General features: G+C 44.8%; 1 protein-coding gene across 1 annotated transcript in view; it reads left to right on the top strand.

Moving 5' to 3' along the window:
- The window catches only part of NAB2 (NGFI-A binding protein 2), a 54564-nt gene extending 36629 nt beyond the window's left edge, over positions 1–17935 (top strand). The window contains exons 6-7 of the mRNA XM_033938911.1: positions 6071–6262; positions 14773–17935. Coding sequence (XP_033794802.1) covers positions 6071–6262; positions 14773–14882 — 302 coding nt within the window. The 3' untranslated portion in view covers positions 14883–17935. The remainder of the gene's footprint in view (positions 1–6070; positions 6263–14772) is intronic.
- Positions 17936–18153: the final 218 nt, after the last annotated feature.

Genomic DNA, 18153 nt, shown 5'->3' with positions numbered 1-18153 from the left:
GTCGTCCTTGTTCAATCCACCATCCTCTCTAGACTGGATTATTGCAATTCCATCTATTTAAGCCTAACAAAAAAAAAACCTCCATAGACTTCAGCTAATCCAGAATGCCGCGGCCAAGCTTATTTTCGCTAAAGGCAAGTTCGACCACGTCTCCCCACTCCTGTCCAAACTTCACTGGCTCCCAGTTCACTCCAGAGTCCTCTTTAAATGTGCCTGTTTAGCTTTCAAGATCCTACACGGCATTCTCCCTCCCTTTATCCCTCTCTTCTGGAACTCCTCTAACCCTAATTCCACTAGATCCTCCCAAAAACTGAAACTATCATTCCCCTCTGCAAAAGGTATATCCCGCGTAGAAAAACTAGGAACATCCCTCCCCTTTAGAACCACAGAACTCTGGAACAACCTCACATCCCCGCTCAGAATTTCAAGCTCCCTCCAATCCTTCCACAAACACCTGAAAACTTGGCTCTTTTCAAAAATCTAACACCTCCTGCTCTTTGGTTCCCTGTCCCTCTTTATCTTCCTAGCTCCTTTCCTATAACCCTTCATTGTAGCTCCTTTTCAACCTAACCCTGTAAACCGTGCCGAGCTCTACGCTTGTGGAGATGGCGCGGTATACAAACCTAAGGTTTAGTTTAGTTTAGTTTAGTTTCAGAAACTATAGAAAATAACATTGGGACAAATTTTTCCTCATCCCCGCAGGAACTCATTTTCCTGTCCCATCTCCGCAAGTTCTTTTCCTATTCCTGCCAGCTCTGTCCTTATCTGCACAAGCCTCAAACACTTTAAAATCATAAGTGTTCGAGGTTTGTGCGGTTAAGGCAGAAATTACAGGAATGGGATAGGGATAGTGACAAAACCCAAGGGGACGGGAAGGAGAAATTGAGTGCCTGCGGGGACAAGGAAAAATTTGTCCCCATGTCATTCTCAGAATGTTTATACACCTTCAGTTTTTTCCATTGTAATTTATGCTGTCACCCTCTGCAGTATGTGGGGTAATATTACAGTACTGTATAAGGCTTTACACACATAAAAGGACTTTTATAAATTGTGTATCTACATAAGTATATAAAAAGTACTTGTGTAGGCATTTCCTAGGGCATAGTTTGGGTGGATCAGAGAAGTATGATGTATAGTTTATAAAATAACTAAAAAAAATCCTACCTCAACAGTAATTATATGATCTGATATAGATAAATGACGTTGTACTTAAATACATGAAAGCAATATCTAATATAATAAAATGGTAGGACGCGCATGCGCACTAAAAAAAACGTGTTCCCTGATCCGTCCCGTTTTTTTTTAGTGCGCATGCGCGGATTTACGTCACCAAACTCGGCAACTTGGACAACAATCGCGCTTATGCTCAAGCCGCCGCCACGAATCCTCTCTCGAACCGCACCAGGATCGAGGGAGGAGCTGCGGCGGGGGCTTGAGCATAAGCGCCATTGTTGTCCCCCTACCTAGCTGCGAGGCTGCGGCGGCCTTCCTCACGGTTTCACGGTGCTTGGTCCGCCAAACAATTCCTGCCGTTGACCAAATTTGCCCCACCGTTCCTTCCCTTCCTCCATCAGGTACAGTTCAGCTCCGCCTATGTTAAAAGCAGCTGCTTTGAAATTGGAGCCCTGCCGCCACCGTAACAAGTTCCCTCTGCCGCGGTCCCATATGTCAGAGAAGGGGCGGGACCAAGGCAGAGGGGAAAGTGCTACGGCAGTGGCAGGGCTCCGATTTCGACGCGGCTGCTTTTAACATTGGTGGAGCTGCACTGCACCTGATGGAGGGAGGGAAGGAAAGGTGGTTGTGCGCTGTTGAGCCCCTCTGCACGGGCCCAAACCAAAAAAGGAGCCAGGACTCTTCCCAACCCGGCGCCGCCAGACCCGACAAAACGGCCCTACACTCACAGACCCGCGAGCAGGGTTGCCATGGAAACCTAACCGGAATTACATGCAGTCGTGCAAGGGTCAGTGAGAGGGGATCAGGAGCTAAAGAGAGATTGAAACAAACAAACAAACAACAGTGCACAAGTTGAGAGAGACACACAGACAGTCACAGAAGGACAGGGGGCTAAAGACACAGATTGAAAAAATAACAAAACACAGAGGACAAGGAGAGAGAGTGACACAGACACTCACAGAAGGACAGGGGGCTAAAGAGACAGATTGAAAAAATAACAAAACACAGAGGACAAGGAGAGAGAGACACAGGAAAAAAAATGACAAACAGACATACAGCAGCCAAAGAGACAGACATACTTACATACAGCGTCCAAGTAGACAGACAGAGAGACAGCAAAAAAATACAAACAGCCAAGGAGACAAACAGAAAAAAATAAAAATTACAATGCCCAAGGATAAATTCAGGAAAAAAAACCTTCCAGACATACAGTGGCCAAGGAGTTAGACTGAAAAAAAAGGCATACAGACATACAGCAGCCAATGAGACAGACAGACTGACAGCGACCAAGTAGACAATCAGCAAAAAAACACAAACAAACACACAAAGCAAAAAATTAGAAACATACAGCGGCCAAGGAGACAGGCATGCAACAAATAGGAAAAATAAAAAAACTTTTAATAAATCAACCATACATGAAAAAGGAATTAAAAAAAAAAAAGGGAAAAGGGAAAAGACACCTACAGGGAAACACAGGATCAAGAGCATACAGAGAAAACAGAAGTTTGCAGGAATCAGGAACATATAGAGAAAGGAGAGCAGAGACCCCTGCAAGAAGAGAAAAATAGCAAAGAGACTGGGGATGAGAAAGAGAGCAGAGATGCTTGCAGGGAGAAAAAGCTAAGCAGTAATGTTACAGCTTGAGAGTGCAGACTGAGGAAGAAAGCAGAGACAGCGCTACACAGGGAAATGGAGGGAGGAAAGAGACAGAAAGAAAAATACAGACAGACATAAATTCTAGCACCCGTTAATGTAACGGGCTTAACGACTAGTATTTAATATATGAATGAATGAAAGTTCACTTCAATAATTCTTTTAAAACTATAAATCTAGCCCATTGCTCTTTGCCAAGCATAAGGCGGTTATGATTTCTGATGGTCCGACTTGGATAATATAAACAAGTGTTTGAATGTGGATATTCTTAACCCACACACAGATATTTACATCTTTTTTGGTGCAGTTGTCAGTCTGTATCTGATGTTGGGGCAGGATCTATGAGTCTGTCTTATAAAGTTACATAGCAGTGACATACCTACTTTCCTTTCCACCTGGAAGCACCCTTTCCCTCCCCCCTCCAGGCAGTGGGAGGTACATGGAGCAACCACGAATGGTCTGCTGGGTATGGCTGTTGGCTCTGCAATTCCCCTGGTCATGTCAGAGGGGGAGGGGCCGGCGGAGTTGACAACCATGTACAAAAGACTACAGCCCCATGACTTCTTCCTGCACCCTCTTATTGGCTGTACCCGGGGCAGACCGCCACCACAACCTTGCTCTTGGTATGCCTCTGGTACATAGGCACCATTTTGGATTTCTGTTATAAATCAAGCCCTTTATGGTCACTACATTCTCTCTGGCTCTACTGGGAATATAGCACTATAGATCCTTTGAGGATTTTATACCCTACTAGTATATTTATTTATTTATCATACTTGATATATTGCCCTTCTGTTAGGTCAAACAGAGCAGTTTACAACATTGGGATAATACCAATGGTTGTCCTTAAGGTTTGGTTCTTGGACCTGTTCTTTCTAACATTTTTCCAAGCGATATTGCTGAAAGGCTGACTGGTAAGATTTGCCTCTTTGCACATGATACCAAAATCTACAATAGAGTAGACACCTCTGATGGTGTGAAAACATGAGGAAGGACTTAGTGAAGCTTGAGGAATGGTCTGAAATTTGGCAGCTAAGATTTAATGCTAAGAAATGCAAGGTCATGAATTTGGTTCAAAAACCCGGTGGAACAGAACAGTTTAGGGGGTGAAGAACTTTTGTGCACGAAAGGATTTGAGTTTGATAGTATGTGATGATCTTAAGGTGGGCAAATAGGGAGAGGAATGGCCAGTAGGAAAAAGGAGGTATTGATGCCCCTGTATAAGACTCTGGTGAGACCTCATTTAGAATATTGTGTACAATTCTGGAGATGGCACTTTCACAAAGATATAAATAGGATGTAGTCGGTTGAGAGGAAGGCAACTAAAATGTTTGGTCTACTACATCATAAGGCGTATGGGAACAGACTTAAAGATCTAAATATGTATACTTTGGAGGAAATCACAAAGACAAAAAAGGAGGAATGGAGGGAAAAATTCAAAGCAAAAATACAAAACACTCCATTAAAGCACCCCCGAGCAGCAAATGCCAGAGCGAGGAATATTGCTGTTTAAGTGAAAGACAAGCCTCAGACTAACGGAGAGGTGTACCCACACTCTTCCACCCAAGCATCACCCAAGCTTCACAGAAACTAAATACTTGCAGGTGGGAGCATGAAAATAGCCAGGGATGTAACCCAAAAGTGGAAAACCCACTAATTAAAGAAAAGCCAGGCCGACGATCGTTTAGTGGCAGAGCCACTGCTTCAAGGCCTTGACACCAAAAAAACTCCAGGCTAGATTCGGGACGCAGGTCCCAACCGCTGCTTACAACCCCTGCTTACAACTTTTGGAGGAAAGGCATGAGAGGGGAGATATGATAGAGACATTCAAATAAATATGTGGCATAAATACATATGAGGAGAGTCCCTTTCAATTGAAAAGAAACTCCAGATTGAGAGGGTATGAAATGAGGTTGAGGTGATAGCCTCAGAAGTAATCTAATAAAATACCTTTTTACAGAAAGGATGGTAAATGTGTGCAATAGTCTCCCAGTAGAGGTGGTAGACTGTGTCTGAATTAAAAATCTCTTAGGAAAAGGAGGAGATAATGCATGTTGCAGATGGACAAACTGGATGGGCCATTTGTTGTTTATCTGCCATCTTGTTTCTAAATTTCTAGTGTCAGAGCCAGTCTATAAATTTGCTAAATGAAATAAAATGGATATATAACAGTCAAGCATTAAATCCAACTAACAAACAAGACGACATCACAGGTCATACAAACAAAATTAAGAATAAACAATTTGACCTACCAGGTTCGTTCATATGATATCTATGCAAATGCCTCGATAAACAGATTAGGGGGCTCTTTTTTACAAAGCCGCAATAGAGGTTTCTATCGCTGGCCGGCGGAGGTAAATGCTCCGACACTCATAGGAATTCTATGAGTGTTGGAGCATTTGTCTCACCGGCCCATGGTAAAAACCTCTCCCGCTGCAAATGCTAGTGAAAAAAATGAGTTTTTAAATTTGTTTTGAAAGCATCCAGACAATGCTCTGAGCATATACGTTGAGGAAGTTAAATCCATATTGTTGGAGCCTGGTAGAGAAAGGCAGCTTCTTGGGTGGTGTCTAAATGTGCCCCAGATAATGATGAAATGACCAGATGATTCTGGTTCTGTGATCTTAAGCTATATAAGGAGTAATAAGGAATTAATAAGTTACATAGATTGTGAGCCCACCAGGGACAGACAAAGTATTTGCATATAATAAATGTAATACATGACCCTTTGTGTTTTTACCTTTTACTCAGATAGATTGGAAGTCCCAAGTAGAATGCCTTATGGACCAGGACTAACAACGTTTTGAACTTACTATAGATCAATACAGGCAAAAGTGGTTGAATGTATTCATATTTATTCCAGACTCACTTTTTGCTCCAGGCTAGCTCCTGTCTGTGAGCAGTATGAACTCTGGAAGTGGCCTCAGAAAGGATCAGAACTTTGTGAAAAGGTGCTGAAGCATAAGGCTCTCATTTGTGCTAGGCAGGCAGTCCCAGTGAGACAAAGTTTGTGGAAATTTTGACCTTTTGGAAACGTTCACCTGGTCAAGGCGCTGCATGGCTCAGCAGCAATACAAACCCTGATCTAGTTTTGCCAGCAAAATAAAACTGCTGATTAAAAATGCTACAGTGCAGAGGGATGGAAGTTCAAAAGCAAAAGCCGCTCAAAAGTTTTGTTTCAAGAATCAGTTTCCAGGCAGTGAATGGGAATTAACCACATTGCTGGTCATATCTGTCCTTCCAGCTGTTGGCTCATCTATGAGGCTCACCCCATCCCCTGTGGCCCCACCCGAAGGTCCACTCAGCCTCTCCACACATGGCCCTTGGAGCCGCCACATCCTGCAGCAGACTCTGATGGACGAAGGATTGAGATTGGCCAGACTGGTTTCACATGACCGGATGGGGCGCCTCAGCCCCTGCAAGCCTCAGATCTCAGGTGAGCTGGAAAAGTGGATTATGCATGTAAGTATAACGTGATCATACATCCCGTTTTGAACAGGACCATCCCGTTTCTAATTACCTTGTCCCATTGTCCTGAAGCACACCCGAAATGTCCCGTTTTCGGAGCCCAGGATTTCTTCCTGCTTCTCCTTGCTTTTCTGACGTAGCAACAGGCCAGGCGCTGCAGCGACTGCACTGTACAAGTGCCGGGCCTACAAGCCTTCCTCTCCAACTTCAGAATTGATGTCGGGGGGGGGGGGGGAGAGACTTGTAGGCCCGGCCCTTGTGCAGTGCAGTCACTGCACGTGCCTTGGTGTTGCTGCATCAGGGAAGCAGGGTGGTTTGGCTTGGCTTGGCTTGTCAGGGGGGCAGGGTGCGTCGGGGAAACAGGGTGGCTTGGTTTGGCTTGTCAGGGGGCAGGGGAAGCAGGGTGGTTTGGCTTGGCTGTCAGGGGGGCAGGGGAAGCATAGTGGCTTGGCTGTCGGGGAAGGGGAAGCAGGGTGGCTTGGCTTGGCTTGTCGGGTGCAGGGGATGCAGGGTGGCTGTGGGGGGGGCAGGGAGAGAGTAAAAGAAAGAAAGAAATGAAAGAGAGGATGCATTCAGAAGGAAGTGCAACCAGAAACTCATGAAATCACCAGACAACAAAGGTAGGAAAAATTATTTTATTTTAAATTTAGTGATCGAAATGTGTCAGTTTTGAGAAGTTATATCTGCTGTCTGTATTTTGCATTATATTTAATGGGATCTGGGGGAGGATCCGGGGGGTCCTGTCCCATTTTGAGAAAAAAAATAAATGGTCATGTTACGTAAGTATCATTCCTGTAGCTGTAAGTGGGATGTGTACTGTACAGTACTGGGCAGACTTGCACGGTCTGTGTCTGTATATGGCCGTTTGGTGGAGGATGGGCTGGGGAGGGCTTCAATGGCTGGGAGGGATAGGCTGGAGTAGGTTTTAACGGAGATTTCGGCAGTTGGAACCAAAGCACAGTACCGGGTAAAGCTTTGGAATTTTGCCCAGAAATAGCTAAGAAGAAAAAATTTAAATAGAATCAGGTTGGGCAGACTGGATGGACCATTCGGGTCTTTATCTGCCGTCATCTACTATGTTACTATGTGCATGGGTACAGCAGGAGCTCAGGGATCGATGCCTTTAGAACAGTGGTCTCAAACTCAAACCCTTTGCAGGGCCACATTTTGGATTTGTAGGTACTTGGAGGGCCTCAGAAAAAAATAGTTAATGTCTTATTAAAGAAATGACAATTTTGCATGAAGTAAAGCTCATTATAGTTTACTAGTCTTTAAGCCCGTTACATTAATGGGTGCTAGAATATATGTATGTCTGTCTTTCATTCTTTCTTTCTCTCTCTCCCCTTGGCCGCTTTCTGTATATTAACGGGTGCTAGAATATATGTGTGTGTGTCTCTCTATTTCTTTCTCTTTCTCTCCTTAGCCGCTTTCTTTCTTTCTTTTTCCTTGGCTGGCCATCACCACCCCTTGCCTGCTCCCCCTGTCCATTCTCCCTTCCTTTTACCTCCCCTGTGTCCACCACCACCCCTTCACAGCTCTCCTTATGCAGCAGCAGCCCTTCTCCCTTTGTTTTACCTCCCTTCTGTCCAGCAGCACCTTCTTTCTCCCCCTGTCCAACATTAGGCCTCCGTTCCTTTTTCTTCACCCCCCCTGTCCATCAGCACCTATTTCCTTCTCCCCCTGTCCAGCAGTAGGCGTCCCTTCCTTTTTCTCCCCCCTCCTCCTTCTTATCCCTATGATACACTTACCTTGCTCTGCCTCTGATCAGAGGCTCACGACAGCCGCCCAGTTGCACCCATTGGAAAAGTTCCCTCTGCGGCATCCCGCACCCCTCCTGACGCGACTCCCGCTGTCTTTTTCTTTCTGTCTGTTTCTGTTCCTGGCCCCCTTTGTCTGTTTGTCTTTCTGTATATCTCCCTGCCCCTTTCTTTCTTCTTTTCTTTCTTTCTGTCTCCCTTCCTCCCTCTGTCTGTCTGTGCAAAGCAGCATTCCTTCCCCCTCCATTTCCCTCCCCCCACACCAGTTCCCTGTGCACCTTCCCCTGTGTCTTTCTTCTTGTAGCGTTTCCTCTACCCCCTTTCCCTTCCCACAGTCGCGACTACAAACGCGGGCCCGAGTCCTTTGCCGCCCCCCCCTTCCCTTCCCATACCGCGGGCCCGACTGGCGATTTAAGCAGCGTGTCAGCACTCTTCACACGCTGCTTCGGGTCCTTCTACTGCCCTGATTTACTCTGGCACGTCCGGAGCAAATCAGGGCAGTAGAAAGGCCCGAATCAGCGTGTGAAGACTGCTGACACGCTGCTTAAATCGTCAGTCGTGCTCGCAGTAAGGGAAGAGGGGGGGCGGCAAATGACTTGTGTCCCGGGCAGCGGAAAGTTGCAGGGCTCCTCGGTGGGGGCGCCGAGTGGCCGCGAACCCTCTCCTCCCAGACCCCCCCCCCCGGAGGAACGGAGATCGGTGGCTACAGCCGCTGGCTTCGGCGTCTTCTATCCATTGCGGCCAACCCTAGCGGAAACAGGAAGTAGTCAGAGAGGGCGGGCCGCAGTGGACAGAAAACAGCAAAGCCAGCGTTAGCGCAGTGTAGTGCTTTTCTCTTTATTTTTAAAAGCGGGTGAGCCGGCAAGAAGGAGGAGGTGGTGGTTTTGGCAGTGAGGAACAGAGATCGTTGGTGGCGCGAGATGGAGAGCAGGTGACGTAAAACCCACGCATGCGCACTCGTGTTTCCGCGACGGGATCAGGGAACATGATTTTTTTAGTGTGCATGCGCGGCCTATCATTTTATTATATTAGATAAATCTTTCCTTTTGGCTAAGCCTTAATAATAATATTGTAATTTATAGCTAAAGAGACATATGATCAAGAAACTGTTTTATTTTACTTTTGTGATTATGATAAACATATTGAGGGCCTCAGAATAGTACCTGGTGGGTCGCAAGTTTGAGATCACTGCTTTAGGACCTTCAGCTAATAATTTGGTTGACAGAGGAGGCATAAGAAGAGATGCCTATGCCTTATTCCTACTAGTGTGTTATAGTGATGGAGAAGGGATAGAAACACCTGGGGCACGATACAGGAGCCAGTAGCTGTTTGGTTAGGAAGAATACTTTTCATAGATCATTATTCCTGATAATGAAAGGGATTTCTTTTTTTCATTGCACAATGAGAAGTGGATGTACTTTTTGTTCAGCATATGGGGGCAGCAGGCTGTGGAAGATTTTTTTTTTTTTTTTAAACAAATAAATGACTTGAGTAGGCGTTGCAGGGGCGGTTAGTGGGGGAGGATGGGTGTTTCCTGTGTCTGGCTGAGATAAGCTGGAAGCTTTCTGTAACACTAATAGGGCTTCCCAAAGAGCGTGGGCATGTTATTGCTTCAAAACTGCTCCTTCCCCTCCCCCTTTTAGTTGTTGGGCTTTCTTGTATTTTTGGAAGGAAAATGGCCTGCATTTTTAGGGTGATCAGAGACTTGCAGCTTTGAGGGGAACAAACTTCAGCAGGATGGAATGACAGTTAATACTACAACTTAGGTACAAAATAAGAAAGGTCTTAAAAAGGATTTACATACATTCCTGGAGGAAAATCCCTTAAAGCATTAGATGGGCACACTTGAAGAATGACATTGCTTAGCCTTGGGTTTAAGTTTGAAGGCGTGGATATGTTTTATAGGATTGGCCACTATTAGAAACAGGATATTGAACTTGGTAGACCTTTGGTCTGACTCAGTCCCCGATGCTCAAAGCTCTGATAACACAGTATTAAATACCGTGTTGGGAGTAAATTTTTTTTTTTTTTTTTACTGATGATGCTTAGCACAATAGCATGCAAATTATATGCATACTATTTGTGTGGAGATGCACTGGTAAAAGAGGGGAGGAACTGTGCCTGGTACCTGCTCAGAAGAGCAATTGCTAGGCACAGCTCTTCCTCCTGCCTGCAGCCTATGTTCTTCTTTCTGCATAGCCACCTTCAGCTGAGAGCTGGCAGAGGGGAGGCTTCGCTAAACCAGAGCTTCCCCATCTATCAATCACCCTCTCGGTAAAGAAGTATTTCCTGATGTCCCCATGAAATCTTCCTCCCCTAAGTTTTAGTGGATGTCCTCTTGTCACCGTGGGACCCATAAGAGTGAAGATTTCCTCCTCCTTCTCGATGCGGCCCATTATGTACTTTAAAGTTTCTATCATGTCCCCCCTTTCTCTGCGCTCCTCGAGTGAGTATAAGCGCAGACTGCTCAGACGATCTTCATATGAAAGATCTTTGAGTCCTGAGACCATCCATTCTCTGAACTGACTCAATTCTCTTCACATCCTTTTGGTAATGTGGCCTCCAAAACTGGACACAGTACCCCAGGTGCAGTCTCACCATGGATCTGTATAATGGCAATATAACTTCGGGTTTTTGGCTGATAAAGCTTCTTTTGATGCAGCCAAGCATTTGTCTAGCCTTTGTTGAGGTTTTCTTCCCCTAATTTGCAGCCTTCATGTCTTCACGGATGATTTCTCCCAAGTCCCTTTCTACTTCAGTTTTTGTTAAGTTTTCTCCATTTACGATGTATGTAGTGCAAGGATTCCCACTGCCAAGATGCATCACCTTACATTTTTTGGCATTAAAGTTTAGTTGCCAAATATTGGACCATTGTTCTAGCAAAAGTAGGTCTTGTTCCATAGTGTTTTGCGTGGTTGCGCTGTTAGGTTCAGTTGCCCTGCCCACAACGTTGCATAGTTTAGCATCGTCAGCAAATAATGCAATTTTGCCTTGAAGTCTTTGAGTCAGATCCCTTACAAAGATATTAAATAGCATTGGGCCCAAGACTGAGCCCTGAGGCACTTCACTGGTCACTTTTGATGATTTTGAGAGAGTACCGTTTACCATCACCCTTTGAAGTCTGTCGCTAAGCCAGTCTTCTACCCATGAAGTCAACATTCCTCCTAGTCCCATCGCGTTCATCTTGTTCAATAACCTGTGGTGTGGAACACTATCAAAAGCTTTACTAAAGTCCAAGTACAGGGTGCCTGGAATGCGCTCCCGAGAGAGGTGGTGGAGAGTAAAACTGTGACTGAGTTCAAAGAAGCGTGGGATGAACACAGAAGATTTAGAATCAGAAAATAATATTAAATATTGAACTAAGGCCAGTACTGGGCAGACTTGCACGGTCTGTGTCTGTGTATGGCTGTTTGGTGGAGGATGGGCAGGGGAGGGCTTCAATGGCTGGGAGGGTGTAGATGGGCTGGAGTAAGTCTTAACAGAGATTTTGGCAGTTGGAACCCAAGCACAGTACCGGGTAAAGCTTTGGATTCTTGCCCAGAAATAGCTAAGAAGAAAAATTACAAAAAATAAAAAATAAAAATTTAAATTGAATCAGGTTGGGCAGACTGGATGGACCATTCGGGTCTTTATCTGCCATCATCTACTATGTTACTATGCTGGCGCCTGCTTTGGAGCCAGCAAGGGAATCCCTGATTAGCCGGGTTTTGTTTTTTTTTTAATGGGCGCAGCTCTTGTGTTTTTGAGCCATTGTGTGCCCCTATCCCACCCCCTGCTGAGTTCCCCAACACCAAACACCTGGTGATCTAGCAGGACCCCCGACACCCCCCCAAACACTCCGTGCCTTTTTGTAGAAGGATGCCCACTCCTTCCTGCCTCAGGCCTGTCTCTTCAAAATGGCAGGACTTCCCACCCACCATTTTGAAGAGGTGGGTACAGGGGGGGGGTGTTTCTTTGGTGTTGGGAAGCTCAGTAGGTGGGAGGGCAGGGGGGCAATGAACATATGTGGGGGGGGGCTCGGGGTCTTTTTTTTTTTTTTTTTGTGGGCAGGAGGAGATTTTATGCAGAGGGGTCTGAGCTTTCAGACCTTATATTCCTTTCAATGCCTGAGTCAATCAGCGCTCAGGCACAGACAGGAACATAAGGCTATGACAACTCAGATCCTGCCATTAAAGTTTGCATGGGGAACAACACGCTCATTATAATACTAATGAGCTCCTTGTAATGCATAAGCATAGGATTTGCAATGGCTGCTACGTCGATTGGTAGCAGCCATGGAGAGCCCTTTTGTGCATCGGCAGGACAGCTTTCCTTGCCAGTAAGAGTGCTTTAATGATTCTTACTTTCACGGAAAGCTTTCGAGCATCGAGGCCGCAATCTGGAGTTCTCTGTACTTCAGCACTGTGAGCCTTTATTCATGAGCAGCTGGGGATGTTTCTCCCTCTTTTAACAGGTTCTTCCAGTGATGCATTAAAGTCTTGAGGTTGGAAGCCATTGATCAAAGGCTCTAAATCCATACGCCTCCACCCAGTGGCTGCAAATGCTTCATCCGTAGCATCCCCAGGCCCTGATGCACAAAGGCTCAAAGGCTTGCCGTGCAATGTAAGACTGGAAGGTAGCTCACCCTCTGATGCACAAAAGAGTTCGGGGGGAGGGGGTGTCTTTTACTGATTGCGGTAGCGGCCACCAAGAATCCTATGCAAATGCATTACAAGGAACTTATTATTTTTATTTTATTAGGTATTTATATACTGCCTATCAAGGTTACGTAAGCATTTTACAATCAGGTACTCAAGCATTTTCCCTATCTGTCCCAGTGGGCTCACAATCTATCTAACGTACTTGGGGCAATGGAGGATTGAGTGACTTGACAAGGAGCAGCATGGGGTACTTCTGAGGCTGTAGCTCTAACCAGGTGAGCGCCCTCAGTTTCCAATCCCGAGGATAAGGGCTGAGATGTGCTACTCTTTCCTCCATTAGTACTGGAATGAGCATTCTATGTAATGCACAGCAGGGAACGCCCACCTTTCAGTGGTCAAAATTTTCCGGCAGGTCTGGAGGTGTCCATAGCTTGACTAGGAGCTGTTTGTGATTCATGTGCATCTCATGACCATAAGCACAGGACACACATGAACACAAAACATAACAGCTGTGTCCAAATGATACTGTGAAACTAAAAAAAAACCTTCCAAACTTGCTGCAGTAATAGAGTTTTAAGCTGCAGCTGGAAGTTTGTTTTTTGGGGTTTTTTTGCCTTTGTTGCTGCTTACCAGAGCTTCGTGAGCACAGCCCAGTACTGTATTTAGGGTTACCACACGTCTGGGAAAACCTGGACATGGCCTCTTTTTAGAGGACTGTCTGGGTTCCCGGACGTACTTTCCAAAACCCAGCAGTTTGTCCAGGTTTTGGAAAGTCCTGAGCTCTGGCCGTGTCTGGGGGGGCCTTCAACAAGCATGCGCTGTCGTCACACACATCTGTGCGTGCTGGGGGCCCTCCAGATGCGGCCTGGGGGTCAGCAAAAAAGAGACGAGGCTTTTTGGAGGCAGGGCTGGAGGTGGAACAGGGAAGGGCCCTTGCGTCTGGGTTTTCATGTCCTTAAATATGGTAACCCTAACTGTACTGGGCCTGTGCACAACAGCTGTGACTACCACTCAGCTCTTATTTGCCGATGCCAGTCCATAGTTCCTCCCCCTTTGACTAAGATACTTAGCCTGCAAATTGTATGCACGCTATTTGTGCTGAGCATAGCCTGGCAAATGAAAATTGGTCCTAACTTGGTGTTTTCCTTTGGGTTGCCAGAGCTCTGGGCATCCTGCCCCCAATCCTAGCCAACTTGGTGGTGGGGGAAGGGCAGGAACCTTCTACACAGGGTTGCCAGATACTTTTCTAAAATCCCACCTATTTACCTTGAAAAAGGAGCCCAATGTATTTCTTCATATTCCCAAAAGTAAATAAGCCTACAATGACTGACTGCAGCTAGGTACCCATGAGGTTCCTGCAGTTATTTTGGGGCCCTAAAATATTCTGATCTCTGATAGACCTCTTGATGTGCACAGAAAGTACCAAAGACCTCTCATCTGCTTCCACCCTGCAGCTTCTGGCAAGTAAAGGACCCCTTGTAAAATAGCTGTTTCCTCCCTACAGAGGACTTACTGACATTGTAGACTTAAAATAAGAAACCAGCCCAAAAAACCGCAACCTACAACTTCTCAAAATTTTCCACAACTAAGTTTCAAAAGTAGCCCAATTGAGCGAGTAAACCATGAACCTGGCAACACTGCTTCTACATAGGGTTACCATATTTTTTTCTCCCAAAAAAGAGGACGTGTGGTCCTGCCCCATTCTACCCCCCAGCCCCAGCCCCACACAAACCTCGTCTCTTTGGGGGCCGCATCTGGAGGTCATCTGTGCATGTGCGGATGCGATGCAATGACATCACATGCATGCACCCATACATGTGTGTGATGTCATCACATTGCATCCGTGCATGGACAGATGTCCTCCAGGCATAGCCAGGTTTTGAAAACCCGTCCGGACACCTTGAACAGTCCTCTAAAAAAAGGACATGTCCCAGTAAATCTGGACATCTGATAACCCAGCTTCTACATGTCCATTCACAGCACTGCAACTAAGCCAGTCCACTTCCATATTTCACGTAGTTTCTCTCTCACCACCTCCTTCTCCAAATTCTCACCTTCTCCTTTTTTTGTGCTTTGCTTAGAATTTGAAGACAGTGCACTGGATATCAGCCAATCCATATCCTCCCATCCAAGCGCGGCAGAGCTGCAACGAGGCTCTTCTAAAGGAGACCAGGAAACCAGCCAACAGTGATCCTGCAGTCCACCCTCCAGATCAGCAGTATCTCATGAAGGGACCGAAAATACTTACCAAGCAATAATTCTGTGTCTGTGAACTGCCCCTCCCTTTCTTGTTGTAGCCTAGAAAACCATCTGCTGCAGCCATCTCTTAATTGATTGTATTTATGGTGAGATGTTATGAGAATATCACATGCCTTGTGTGCCACTGGAGGGAAAAGGTGAATAGACAGCACCTGTTTTTGCCCAGTGGCTTCTGCAGTTCTAGTGTTTCAGTAAGATACGTTTTGAGATCTCAAAAATGGACGTTTCTTGATTTTTATTTTTAATATTTTATTTTTGTTTATAAAGATCAACCAAAAACGTCCCAGTATTTACAGAATTCTCTCTTCACACTGTGGTGGTACAAAATGGAAACTTAACTGTGAGGTTCTGCAGGGAAAGGCTGGCCTGTATCACATCTAGCTACTTCCACATGCACGTGGGACACAGTTCACACAGCTACAACTTCATTCCCTGCTTAGCCTAGATTTTAGACTTGAAGGAGACAGTATTTTTATATTTTTCTATGTTAATTTTTTATGTTAAGTTTAAGGTGGTGGGAGGAGGTTATAGAATACTCACAAGCTTGGAAACTAGACTGATAAAAATAACCAGTCAACTGTATATGACAATAACTAGTAACTGGAATTAGTTACCAATGAGAGAGTATTACCACACTTACAGTCGGTTTTATCCTACACAGGTATTCATGAGGGAGATTACCAGCATCAAACTTGTGAGAGAGACAGTTAATTAGTATCAACATTTAGGGCTCCTTTTACTAAGGAGCATTAGGGCCTTAATGCGCGGAATAGGGCGCGCTAAATTGCCCTGCGTGCTAGACCTTAACGCCAGCATTGAGCTGGCATTACTCTAGAAGCGTACCGCGCGGTAATTTCGTGCGTGCGCTAAAAACGCTAGCGCACCTTAGTAAAAGAAGCCCTTAGTTTTACTTGTTACAGTATCTGTAAAACCCTGTTTTGCACAGAACAGTGAGATTGAGATTAAAGAATGACACGCAGGAACTCATTTTCTCATTCCGGCAAGTTCTTTTCCTGCCCCTGCCCCTGCCCCATTCCTGCAAGCTCTGTCCTAAGTTGCACAAGCCTGAAACACTTTAAAATCCTAAGTGTTCGAGACTTGTATGGTTAAGGCAGAGTTTATAGGATTGGGACAGCAATAAAACTCAAGGGGATGGGACTTGAAAATTGAGTTTTCAGGGACAGATTTGTCCCTGTGTCATTGAGATGTCCAGGGCAGGATGTTCTCAGTTCTGATGGTGTTTTAGAAAAAAAATCTGCCAACATAGAGACTTTTCTAACATAGCTACAGTGGGAGCAGCCATTATACAAATGTATGTGGCCAAAAAAAAAAAAAAAAAAAAAATGAACAGCACAGACCCAGCTGCTTCCACATGGACATGGCAATTTCACAACATCCACTCAAAAGTGTTGACATTGCTACCCCAAAACCTAAATGTTTACATGCTGTCAATTAATGAGGCCATTATTTGGTTTCATTTTGGAGGTCAACATCAATTCCATGCAATATTAAGGAGACAGTCTCTTAATCTCTCGTGTCTAATCCTGGCTTAAACAAGCACTTCTGTAAACCTATGTGTGTCATTCAGCAGGCGGAAAAGCCCACCATGGAGCTTATCTCCATAAACGTGTATTTCCTTTCTGAAACAGGGAATACGTGTACAGAGTTTAGCCCTGCCCAGACATCTCTACTTAATGTGGATCTCTACAGGTAAAGAGCAGTTTTCTGAAATCAGTTTTTAAACAGTTAAATGCCACTATTTCCATGTGGAAATTACAAAATAAGGCTTCTAAAATAACTCCCCAACACTTCTGACTATACCTGTTTGATAGCTAGTAAGGTGGGTGGATTAAAAGTTTTAAAACAAATTACCTTGCAAGACGACACTAAAAGCTCAGTCTTTGTGGAAATCCAGAGGATGGACATGACAAGCTGGTGGTTTGGGGCTCTCTGGGACAGGGAATCCAAGCACTGCTCTGTGCCAGATGCCTCCCTGGTCAGTGTTTTTTTGGTCACTACTGGTAATATGCCTGGATATTTAGTGCCAGGTCATGTCCGGACATAGGCATTGATAATACCCAGTTAAGTATGATAATCAACACAACCAGAGAAAGATAAGTGCTGATGGCATAAAATGTAGGCCTAACTAGATAAATACTATATAACTGAAATGGAACTGAACCTCTTCAATGTGAACAACAAACAAACTGTAGTACAGGTTCTATGTGCAATTGAATAGAATTTTAAATAAGTTCTAGGAGGGAAAGACCTCAGAAGCCTGCGCCAACCAGAATATCAAATTCTGTTATGGTTAATCAGCAGGACAGGTTTGTAATCATAGGTCTCACACACCCCTCCACACCGGGAATTTGATATTCTGGTTGGCGCAGGCTTCTGAGGTCTTTCCCTCCTAGAACTTATTTAAAATTCTATTCAATTACACATAGAACCTGTACTACAGTTTGTTTGTTGCTAACTGGATAAATGCCAATTCTGCCTCCAGACTGCCCACAAAATAGCCAGTTTAAACTGAGATACCACTGAATATACCCAGTTAGCACAGGACAAGAGATTTAAATGGCCAAGAACCTCTCCTGTTGTTTAAATAGCTTAACCCCTGAATGCGTTAGTGCTTGCCAGGAAGAGGAGTGTGAAGACCAAGCAGATAGGCTGCAAATTCTTACATCATAATGGGATCATGATGCCTCAGCACCAGGAATAGGCTCCTGATTGGCTGACAACCAAACCTCGGTAGAACACTAGCCCAATGAACATTTACACCCTCCAAAACAGGCAGTACTAACCCCCCTCCACCCATCATCAGATGTTTCTTTCCTAGAGCAATGGGATATGTTTTGACTGCTCAGGAGCTCTGTACTGTGGTAAACTTAGAGAATGAGTAGAATTAGTAACTTTTTTCCTTTGAAATATGTACAATAGATTATTTATTTTGTTATTTTAAATAAAATTTTATTTTATGGCTTATTTTCATTGACTCGCTGGATTATTGTCTTTAAAAATAAATGTTGCTTTGGAGTACCAATGTAGAAAGAAAATGGAATGCAGTCAGCATTTCTAAGGGCACATTATTAGTACAGTAGTCAGGGCAATAAAAAGGGAAACCTGACACTAAAAGGTGATACACAGTACATAATCACTTGGATTTACACAGCATCTCTCATCTAGTGCATTCTACAAAGATA

Source organism: Geotrypetes seraphini, chromosome 3 (assembly GCF_902459505.1).
Source record: "Geotrypetes seraphini chromosome 3, aGeoSer1.1, whole genome shotgun sequence".
NCBI classification, from domain to species: domain Eukaryota; kingdom Metazoa; phylum Chordata; class Amphibia; order Gymnophiona; family Dermophiidae; genus Geotrypetes; species Geotrypetes seraphini.
Note: the sequence above shows the minus strand (reverse complement) of the source record. Positions and strands in the feature narration are given on the sequence as shown.